Consider the following 12,262-nt stretch of genomic DNA (forward strand, 5'->3'; position numbering starts at 1 on the left):
AATGAATTCTAGCAGATACCTACTGAAAGTTGGTAGAAAATATAACCAGGAGGGTTTAGGCTGTCACAGGATTATCCCTAATGTTATGTATGCCTGCATGTAAATTTAAAAATGTACCCTTTTTATTGCTGAAAGTTTATTACAAAAGTAAATTTTGCTACACTTGAGGCTTGTCACCTGCAATGTTGATCACACAACCCCCACTCATTTGAATGGCCCATTCAACCAAAGGTGGTCTTACTATAGTATTAGGTTTTTGAATTAAAAGCACTTTTTGCAACTACCTGTGTTCAAATTGTTTTTATCATATAGGGTAAAATTTATAATTTATGAAGTTTTTTTTTGATAAAATTTTGTTTTGGCTTTTAAAGTCAGACATCTGTGTTCCTTGCCCTTTTATTACTGTCATGTCAGATTAGTCATTTGATTTTTGATGCAACTCCTCAAGGATTTTTTTTTTATTATGTTCTAATATGTATACTTTTTTTCAGTGTTGGTGTACGGTGGTTTAAAGAATTAACTATGTATTCAGTTTATGAGCTATGGGATAATCCAGTCAGTTGGCACAAGTAAGGACAAATAGCTTATTGGAATTTAGTGGTTTTGTACAAGTCCTAGTTTATTTCATGAGAGAGAGAGAGAGAGAGAGAGAGAGAGAGAGAGAGAGAGAGAGAGAGAGAGAGATTGAAATTGTGTATACCGAAATACTTCTTGATACGTTACTTATTGATGATTCCCATCATTGTTTATAAATAATTATTCATACAAAGAAAATAAATGTTATTTCTTTTAGTGTCAAACTATGAGCAGCATTTGAAAAGTGTGACCTGAGTATGATTTATTTGAAGAATCTGGTAATGCATTACTTCCCTCTGGAGTTTATACACTTTTGCCACTGATGATCCAATGCATTGATTTTAGCTGAAAAGACAGATTTCTCTTGGGCCTCCAGGAATGCATCCATTCAAGCAATGATATTGCCAGTGGGAAAATGGATGCCAGCCAGGTATTTTTTTTTTTTTTTCGAATTAGGTGAAAGTCTGCTGCTAGATCTGGCGAATTGGGGATGGTCCAACATTTCAAAGCCATACTGATGCAGTGCAGCCATGACAACGACAGATTTGTGAGCAGTTGCATTGTCTTGGTGGAACAAGACTCCTTTGCTGAGTTTTCCTTGCCATTTTTCTGTTTTCATGCCAATGACTCACAAGGTCTGCATAATATGCCTCCACAACTGTCCGGCATTTTTGAAGGTAACCCATTAGCATCCTAAAAAACTGATGCCATCACCCTGCCAACAGTAGGAATAAAAACTTTTCTTTCTTTGGAGAGGGAAGGGCTATGTTTCCACTGTTTGGACTGCTCCTTCATCTATGGCTGAAAGTGATGGATCTGCATCTTATCCATGGTCACAAACCTTGCAAGGAAATTTGTTGGATTGGCTTGAAAACAATGCAAATGTTCACTTGACTTGACAACTCTTTGTGCATTTTTTATCTGCTGTTAGCAACTTTGGGATTCATCATGCTGACACTTTTCTAATAGCAAGAACCTCTACTGTTATGTGGTACATACGTTCAGGTGAGATTCTCAGGTGCTAGCAATGTACCGAACTGTCACTTGTCACTCAATCATCACCAAATCATGCATACTGACAGTATTTGTAGCCCCCCCCCCCAATTTAAATTCCATTGCCCACTTCATAACCATGGAATAGGATGGGGGTATCCTCCCCACTATTATAACCATATCCTCATAAATTGCCTTTGACATTAGGCCCATTTTCTCAAATATTGGATGACTGATTTTTGTCCATCCTTCCATATTAATACAACCTTGTTGACCTCAGGGCCTGTAATTAAAAAAGACATTTCTAAAACTGCATGAAGCTTGGTGGGTTACTATTTGAAGCTATTCATTAAGTACAGAAATTTTTAACACTGTACCACTACCCTATCATATTCAGGCCAAAAACTTTTCAAATGCCCATTGTATATTATCTGAAATAAAGATGCAGAAAGAAGTAAATGTATTATAAATAAATAAAAGCACATAAATGCCACAGTATTTGATAAATAAACAATCTTAAAGTACTTTATTTGTGTTGATTTATTAGTGCATCAAATGAATTTTTTTTTTCTATCAATAACTAACGCACTAACGCTGTCTTTCAAAATAAATTCACACTAATAAAGTATTTTTGTTAGCATTGCCCAGCCCATAAGTCTCCATTGCAACTGTCACCATTATTTTAATCTCCCTCACTCATCATCCATGTTGATTTGACCCTACAATTGATTCCAGTCATTATTTATGCATAATTGTTTAAGAAAACAATTAATGTTATTTGTTTTTACTGGTAAACTATTTTATCTGAAATAAAAAAGCAGAAACACACACAATACTTCATAAATGAATATAAAAAAAAAAAAAAAAAAAATCTACTTTGTCAGTGTTTATTTCATCGTCTGTGTGGAACCAGTTCTTGCCAGTTCATTTTTCAGTCCTCTTAAAAACAAAACTTACAAGATAAGTCCAGCTGTATACAGAAGACGATCAAGTCTTCTTAATGCAGTTCCTGGATTGTTGCCATAGCATGAACTGTGTATGGATGCACATTGTCATGTAACAAAAGACAGCATTAGCCAAACATCTGTGTCCAGTGCCGGATTAAGGCCCGGACACCATTCTTTAAGGGGCACCAAAAACAGAACGAAGACAAAAAATCTATATCCTTAGTAAAGGGTGCCAAAAAATCTTTCTGCCCTGGGTGCTAAATACCTTCATCCGGCCCTGTCTGTGTCTCTTGTTTTTGATGGTATATCACAGATAAAATTTGTGGATTTGTTCATGATGTATTGGACTGACTATTTAGCCTCCTGTGACATGGCACAATAGCAGTATCTACAAGTTAAAGAACAGCAGAAACATAACCTTTCTGTGTTTCAGAAAACTTGAATTTCTTCATCTGTGGTGATATTTGATGCTTCAATTGTAGCCCTTGTTCTGTGGCTTAATATACCTGCACCCTGTTTCATCCAGTCGCTATACGATTCAAGGCCATCTCTTTCTTTATATCACATTAGGTGCCACAGACATAATCCTGTTTGTAAATATTTTAATTCACTGAGATACTTGGGAATCCACCTCACACAGCTTCCTGGACTGCAATCTGTGATAGGTAATGTACAAGCAGACCCAGATTTAGAATTGATGAGACCTAAGTTAAACATGTTAAGAGGCTTATCATATAACAAGGACCCAAGCCATGGCTTATGTCTAAATCTGGCACTGCCCAGAGTGATAACTATCTCCCAGGCCACATGATCAATTGTCACACACCATATGACATTTTCTTTTGGAAAAACTCTGAGCTTGTCCTCGGGGAGGCTCATCTAATCATATTCCAGTTATTCTTCCTTTGTGGTAACAGTTTTCTCTTTTGTAGATTCAGGGGGAGGGTGACAACACACAGTTGTTAATGTACATATTTCCACACGAAGTAGTGAATTTTCTGGAGAGATGACTTCCATTGTAAGAAACTGAATAATACTGTACTGCACTCATTTCAACCTGCCACATTGTCAAAAACCATTTTGATATTGGCTGTTCTGTATGTGCAGACAAAATGTTAGGGCACCTCTGTAGCCAGGTGGGCAGGAGCAGCACATGCTTCTTGATTTGACCGGGGTTCGAGCCTGTGACCACCAAATACGGAGGGTGCAGAAAGGTCAGGGAATGACCACCGCATATCCCTGGAGCAATATGGCCTTATTTGCTAATGCTCCTAAAAACCAAACAACAAACAAACAAAATGTTAGAATGTTTTTGACCTTTTAATTTTAGTACCAATTCCAAAATGTAAATTTAGGAACTCATACTAATATTTAGTAGAAGCATTGGTACCAATTCCTAAACTTACATCCATAAAAAAAACTTACCTTTCACTTATCCTCATACAACTTACTATATTTTCAAATATAGTATCTGCCTATATAATGGTGCATATGTCATTGCTAGCTGTATACAGTGCAGATTTGGCAGAAGTGTAGCCAGGAATTTTGACACTATGGCCAAATATCTGAAATGCTCCTTTATTTCATAAAAATAATTAAATTATAATTATCTGATTATTAATTATAATATATTTAAACTTATAAACATTAATATTATTAAATCATTATCCATGAGGTTGTACTTTTATATAAAAAAGAGAGGCTTTTATAATTGATTTAGATAATTACAATTGTCATATTTTTAAAATAAATTATAAAGTTGTTCTAGTCTCTAACTGCATTTGGCACCAATAATGAATTGGTGTCTGTGGCAGAGGCCATACTTGCCATACCCTAGTTACATCTTTGAGATTCAGCCATGGACAAACTGTTTGTGTTAACAGGCAATAATAATAGTGATTTCATCAATTTTCAACGTATAATTAAAACAGACTTAAAAAAGTAAGCTTAGTTATAAATAAATTTATGAAAACTGTTCCTTTTCTTTTTACTGTAATAAATGAAAAATATGAGTCTTTTTAAATGGCTTTAGTTCTCTCATTTTAAGCAAGTTGCTTAAATTTAATTTTTTCCTTGTCAGGCAAGTTCGATCTGAAGCATATAAAGCTTTTCAACATCACAATGTGGATTGTCTTAAAAAGCCTGAATTTTTTAATAGGATGGAAATACCAGGTATGGTGAGACTGATTCAGTATGTTTCATATGTCTCATGCATATTAAAAATGACAACCTACTTATGGTATTTGTTTATTTTCAGGTTCCTGGTGGGATATGTAATCTATATAGTCACTGCATATTCAGTAGTTGCTGTATGTGTGGGCCATTATCAGGTGAAGCTACTCAAATATTATTTAAGTAATGAAACAGATGGTAATTATAATCAGGACCAGACATACTCTTATATACTCTTCAGTATGAAGAGTATATTTTTGTTGTATTTATATATTTTTTAAATATTTAATTAAATTCAAAGAAAAACAGTTGTAAGCCTCTGTTTCTTGATTTGGTTATGTGCTGTATGAAGAATGACTGGAAACAAAGGCTATTCTGTATTTTTGCCAGTGTCAAAATTTTGGATGTACCACATCTGTCCAAAAACAAAAGCTCTATTATTGTTCATACCCTAAATGGATCTAATCTGCTCACATGACATTTGTGAGGCACTTTTGTTCAATTATAAAAAATTATTTTTAGTTTTTTTTATAAATTTTTTTTTAGGTGGCATTTGGCAGACTCTATATGAAAAAAAAATTTGGAAATGTAATCGGTAATGAAGGTTCCCAAAAATGTTTCACTCTGGCCCTGATTATAATGAAGTAATACTTTAATGATAGGCTTATCATTTAGTGGAAAAGCATAAAAACTCAATAGCACATTCAAAATAAATTTGTAAATGCTATTTTAAATTAATCACTCTAATTCTAAAACAGATTAGATTGCATTAATTATAGACTGCCCTGTATTGCTACTGACTTCAAATGATTCTCCCAGTCATCCTTTCTATTATTTCTCAATACTGCAGTGGTGGCATCATGGCCTGACCAACCCCATAACAAAATATCTATTGCACATTAATTGCCAGTTCGAGTTTAATTCCCTGTACTTTGCTGTTTTTACTTTCCACTCTAGCTTACTACTTTTGGTCTCACTTGGAAAGTGTAAACAAATACATATCTTGTCAGATGGTTTCTGATAGTGCTACAGAAGTTACACTTTGCTTACACTGATTATATCAAATGGCTTCTTGTCTCAATTGTTATATATTTGACAAAACACAAGTATATACTTGTAAGTTTAAATTTTCCCATATTTAACAAGTTTTATAAACTTGAAAGTAGGAGTGACTGATAATTATTATTATTTTTTTTATTTTCAGTAAAAGTAGTAAGATTTTCTTTTAAAAAACAAGAGGTATAAAAAAAAACAACCCATTTTTAACTTTTCATAAAAGAAAATTTAATAAGTACTGAAATCCATCAGTAAAAGGTCTGTTTTGTATACAAGATATATCAGAACATAAGCAAAATTTGAAAGAAAAAAAAATTTTTTTTTTTTTTAACCTGATTAGTGTTTAAAAACAAAAAAAATTAGGGTTAGTCAGAATAGATGCATAAGAGTTGTTACAACTGTTAGTGTCACTGCTGCCAGGTTAAATGTCTTTTTCACATTTCTCTCCCTTTCATGCTTCCAATTCTCACATTTTTTTAAAATGTATTTTATTAATTTTACTAATGTCCTATATGCAAAGCAATTTTAGATTTTTACAGGACTACTTACTAATAGTAATTCATATTATTGCTATTCTACAAATATACATGAGGTGTGGCAATAAAGTTCTTAGACTGGTGCTTTGGTGGACATGTTTGAGTTTGAAAATAAACATGTAATCTATATAGTCACTATATAGATATATATTTATAAACTGTTCCTTTCCTTTTTACTGTAATAAATGAAAAATATGTCTTTTTAAATGGCTTTAGTTCTCTCATTTTAAGCAAGTTGCTTAAAATTTAATTTTTAAGCAGGACTACTTACTAATAGTAGTTGGTATGTTGTAATTCAAACTTCTTCCAACAGATGATGGTACAGATTGTCCAGTAGGCTGACAGATTACTGGTAGGAACCAGTTTCATTAGTAATGTTAATGTTCCATGTCATGATTTTACAATGAATCAATATCAAATTTTGCTTTAAACTGGAAAAATCTGCAACACAAATGTACGAAATGTTAAAAACTGTTTATGGTGATGAAATGTAAAGTTGTACCAGTGTGTTTGAATGGTATAAGCAGTTCAAAGACTGATGTGAGAATGTTCATGATGATCCAAGAAGTGGACATCTGTCAACTTCTCGAAATTAGGACAGAGTTGCAAAAGTTTGGGAAATTGGGCGAAGGTAAAGAAAGCCTGCACGAGAACGATGAGAAACGTCGGATAACTTACGCGGAAAATTAGTTTGCAGATACGGCACTCTAGCGCTGCTCACTCGGTAAACAGACGGTAGGTGCTAACGGTCTGGAGCAAAGTCGAGAACGATATACTGATTGACAGGTAGGCGTGGCAAACGACGTGCTGATTGGTGCGCGAACACAACACACGATAACATCGGTTTAGTATCACTGTAGCAGCACTAATGGTAACTTGTCCTAATCGTACATGCCCTAACATTTACTGTAACGGTGAAAAAAGATCAGGTTACCTCGACTTGAATCCCATGGGAGCTTGAACCACTCCCGAAGTGGAGGGGGTAACCTAACCTTTTTTCGGCAAAGGTAAAGAAAGCCTGCACGAGAACGACGAGAAACGTCGGATAACTTACGCGGAAAATTAGTTTGCCGATACGGCACTCTAGCGCTGCTCACTCGGTAAACAGACGGTAGGTGTTAACGGTCTGGAGCAAAGTCGAGAACGACCGATAACACCTACCGTCTGTTTACCAAGTGAGCAGCGCTAGAGTGCCGTATCGGCAAACTAATTTACCGCGTAAGTTATCCGACGTTTATCGTCGTTCTCGTGCAGGCTTTCTTTACCCAAGCCGATGATTCATCTAAATTCTGCATGAAGATTTAGGGAAAAGTAAAGTCTGTGAAAAATTTGTGATGCACACCCTCATGATGGATGAGCAGAAGCAACAGCGTTACTTGCAAAGACTTTATGAGTTCTTTTTATTGAACCAGTCTGGGAACTTTATTGCCACACCTCATATACTAGCCAAAACAGTAGAAACCTCTGTTATCATATGCAAATATAATGGTGCGGTGTAGTGTATCAAATGGAAAATAGGAGCAATGATATATATCATATAGCGTAGTTTACACTTTAAACACACTCTGGTTGGGGGGGGGGAAACAAACTATGGATTGCAGGTGCTATGCAGTAAGAAAGATGTAAAATTGTAGGAAAGCCAGTTGGTGTATTGTTGTTATTTGGTTTTCAGGAGCATTAGCAACTAAGGCCATGTTGCCCGGGGATATGCGGTGGTCATTCCCCGACCTTTCTGCGTCCTCCATATTTGGCGGTCACGGGCTCGAACCTCGGTTTAATCAAGAAGCATGTGCTATGCACTGCTGCTCCTACCCACCTGGCTACGGAGGTGCCCAGTTGGTGTACAACCTTGTATTTGGTAAACTGCTTTCAAACCAGAGCAGTTACTAGGTATCCAAAATTGTCGCCTCAAAGATATACTGATGGAAAAGCCAGTGAATATAGTTGACTTCGCACTTTATTTGCTTAGGTGAGCTGAAAAGCAATGCTTCTTAGTTTATCACCACTGCACTAAGTGATGCAGTAAACCAGGTCATCCCTGTAGTTAGTATCTGGTTAGTACATGCACAGTAATATTTCTGTGGATGTTTGTGTGCAAATTAGTTTTAAATTAAAGCATCTCTGAATATGTGCAATTACTAAATTTCCGACTGCTGAAAATGTCAGACTGAAATTTTGGTAAAAGGAATGATGATCAATTCAGTATACCACATATATATATATTTATTTTTAGCTTATCCAGTGTCTCAATTGAGTAAGATCTAATACAACAATGCTGCTTCAACTCTACGACATGCAGCCTCCTGGAGCTGTGCAACATTGCAATAAGTTATTTCATAACTTGGATTTGAAATTGTTTTGCAACCAGAATTCCAGGATTTGACCCCCCCCCCCAAATGACTCCCCCCTTCAAACTTTAATTCTCCATCACTTGTACCCTAAATATGCTTGTATGGCATCTGTGAAACACTTTTTTTTTTTTTTTTTAAGCTTTTTATTGAATTGAAAATTGTTCTATTATGATTCAGTTACAAAATATCAAACAAATTGTATTGCTATTATTGTATTTCTTAAAACTTAAGGTCATTCAACTGCCAAATTCAAACTGATGTTCACGTGGAGGCTGAAAAATACATTTTTGTCAGCTGTTTGCATCCCCCCCACCCAATAAGCTGGTGAAACCAGAGTTCTACAACAAAATTAGACAGCTCTCACTGACAACTGTTAAATGGCAAATGAAAAACTGAGTTCTTGTAATTCATAGTACATCAAAACAAAAACATTGTTATCATTTTCAGAATATTGGTAGGGAAGAGTACAGTGGAAGGATATTATTTTATTTCCAAATTTAAAAGAAAAAAAAAAAGGCAGAAATATTTTAAAATGTGGTGGCATCTATGAGATCGTTGCTAGTAACAAAATATATAGTTTTGAGGTGTATAATATAGAAAAATGGAACATTAATTTAAAGACAACTTTTTTTTTTTTTTTCTTTATCTCTTTTGTCTAAAGTTATGCAATAAGAGGTATTACTTTTGTCCACCTTTGTATATCTCAGCAGGAAAGTTGTCAATGTGCACTGGCAGACACTACCCCTTCATTAAAGAGACAACAGGATATTAACTAGAACCAAGGCTATGTTAGTATTGAAGCAGATTAAGCAGCTGCTTATAGCAGGAATTTTTAACACATAAGAGAAAAATTTAAGTTTAATTTTTATAACTATTCCAGAGTCCAGTCCTTAAAAGGGGGGGGGGGCACTAACTATGGTAGGGACATTCCAAAATCCTTTAAAACTTTGCAAAAAAAAAAAAAAAAAATCAGTTCATACATGTTCATCAAACATCTTATCAGTGATAGAAGAAAAATGACTCCACTAGTGTGAAGATCACAATTCGGTGCACTATGAATAGATTTAAAAAAAATAATAATAAAAAATAATTCTGCAGTCTAATAACTATCCTAGAGTCCTTAAAAGGGAGAACACTAATTGTGGTTGGTAGAGACGTTCCCACAGCCTGTAAAAGTATGCAAAAAAAAGCTGGTCAGTTCATACTCAATCATCAAACCCGTCTCATTCATCAGTGATAAATAAAAGAAAAATTACTGCACTGGTGTTAAGATCACAACTTGGTGAACTATGGCTAGATTAAAAAAATATTCTGCAGTCTAATGACTCAATTTTCCACTGAGCAGTATCAAATGATGAGTGATACATGTTACTAAGTGTGAAATGATGGAGCTGGATCACCTTGGTGTGGTGGTGTTAGTGGAAAAGTTTTTAAATAAAATTATGGTGTGGGAGATGTTCTCCTAGTATGGGTTGAATCTGTTGTTCTTATATGGTAGATAAAGTACTCTGACACTATGCTATCCTGATAGAATTGGGCAATTTTGAGATAATAATGCTACTGTCCGTCATGTTGCATATATATTCACAAATTGAAGAACGCTATAATATAGCATCTTCTGCATATACTAGATTTCAATCCCCACAGGGTGTGTATATCTACCTTCAGTAGCATCAGAACTTGTGGCTGTACTGGCATAATACCTTTCTTGTGAAATCTACTGCATGACTGGCAGTAGCAGAAAAACTGGCCAATTGCACCAGAGGCAAGGTTTCTAACGTTTTAGCACAGAACCCAATAATATGGATTCAAAGTAAAGAATGCTATTGAATAATGAAGATTATAATAAGCATGTTATTATTAGACCTTTAATGTATATCACTTATTTCATTACAGATATTTCTGAATTCTAGTTACTAGTCCCAATTTGTCATTCAGAAGAATGAACTGCAAGATGAAGTGGCATCTCAAATTCCAGATAAACATTGAGGCAGCTTATAAATATCAGTCATTATGGGTATGTCCCTCCACCAAAACACTTTTATGCTTGATAAAGAAGTTAAATATAATCATGCTTCTGGATTTAGCAGAAATGCTAAAAACCTGTCTAATATGGTAATAGGCAATACATTCACCACTGTCCTCAACAAAAAACTATTAAATCTAGTCCTGCAGTGGATGATAAACTGTTTTAGAGTTTATTGTATTATATTCCACATTCCCTAAATGGGGAGGGAAAAAAACCTATATCACTATAATAAATTTCTTAACATGTCTTGGCAAGGTGAAGAGATCTCTTTCATTCAACAAAGTAATGTATTCACCACAACTGGGCACAATCATAATTAAGATTACTCAAAACTGATTGCTTTTATAATTTCCTTGAAGCTCTTCTTAGAATTCATTAGTAATGCTACAAACAAAATAATTCCTATCTTTGGTAAGTCAATGAGCCACAAGAATGTTCATACTGAATAAACTCCAACATTGTTACATGAAGTATATTGACTTTTTAAAAATAATCAATGAAAGTGCACATGGCTGCTGCATTCTTCTGATTTCACCTCAGTTCATTCAGAGATTAATTAAGAATATTGTATTTATAACCTACTGGTGTCGCAGGACACCAGTAGGTTATAAATACAATATTCTTAATACAATAAATACCAGTACATTTCATCTTCAAGTAGAATTATACATGTTGTCTGCTGACCAATTGGTGTTCAAAAGATCAATGGCAAGTATTAGGAGAGGACTGAGTTTGTTTTTTTTTTTTTTTTATCCGTCTATTGGTTAATGTCACCATTAATGAAGTTAAAAGGATGTTTATTAAATATTTTAATTTGGAATGTTTGCTTGACCCCTAAAATACTCTTATATGTGGCAAGTAACAGTACAGTCAGTCCTCGTATAACACGATAGTTGTGTTCCTAGAAACCCTCATGCAATATGAACAACAGGCCCTATGGGAAAAATAGGGTTAGGTGCCGACCACCCAAGATTGGACACACATTTGTAACCAAAACATTACCAAACACAATAAATAATCGTAATAAAACACTTACACAGTTGAAAAATGTAAAATTAATAATTTAATCATTTAAATTTAGATTCTTACCTTAAAAATAAATGAAGGCAGCTTGAGAAGGGGTTGAAGCAGTGGAATTATGGGGAAAGTGGCGGCAGGTTGTCATCATTATTGGAACTGGGAGGTTGGAGGAGATGCAGATGAGGACTTTGGATGAAATGTGGCCACGCCAGAACTACAGGGCTGTGGCTAATTTTCTCTCTCTTTCTTGGGTGTTTTCAGAAAAAAGACATTTAGTTTCTGTTGTTTTGCAATCTTCCTTCTTTCACAAAGCAGCTGCTTATATGGCTCCAAAGCAAATCAAATTGTATGAAGTGCTCTTCTGCTTCTTTCTGCATTATAATCGTCATCTTCTAGTCATTGCATACTTTTCTCAAATGAAGATAACTCTGAAGTAGAAAGCTGTTTTATGGTGGCATTCAGGCATTCAACTTTGTCTTCCTCATCTTCCACCTGCCCTCCAGCAACAAGTTGTTGCAGTTCTTCAGTTGAAAGTTCTGCTTCATGAGACTGAAGCAACTCTTCTAAATCTTCTTCCTCCAA

At 34.9% G+C, this 12,262-nt stretch overlaps 1 protein-coding gene across 1 annotated transcript in view; it reads left to right on the plus strand.

Moving 5' to 3' along the window:
- Positions 1 to 10,910, plus strand: part of LOC150082873 (N-terminal EF-hand calcium-binding protein 1-like) — a 58,207-nt gene extending 47,297 nt beyond the window's left edge. Inside the window, exons 10-13 of the mRNA XM_090376885.1 lie at positions 492 to 569; positions 4,597 to 4,688; positions 4,774 to 4,846; positions 10,528 to 10,910. Of these exons, the coding sequence (XP_090233011.1) occupies positions 492 to 569; positions 4,597 to 4,688; positions 4,774 to 4,793 (190 nt within the window). The 3' untranslated portion in view covers positions 4,794 to 4,846; positions 10,528 to 10,910. The remainder of the gene's footprint in view (positions 1 to 491; positions 570 to 4,596; positions 4,689 to 4,773; positions 4,847 to 10,527) is intronic.
- The last annotated feature ends 1,352 nt before the right edge of the window (positions 10,911 to 12,262 follow it).

The sequence above is a fragment of the Mastigoproctus giganteus genome, chromosome 7 (genome assembly GCF_048544385.1).
Source record: "Mastigoproctus giganteus isolate SK-2022 chromosome 7, ASM4854438v1, whole genome shotgun sequence".
NCBI lineage: Eukaryota > Metazoa > Arthropoda > Arachnida > Uropygi > Thelyphonidae > Mastigoproctus > Mastigoproctus giganteus.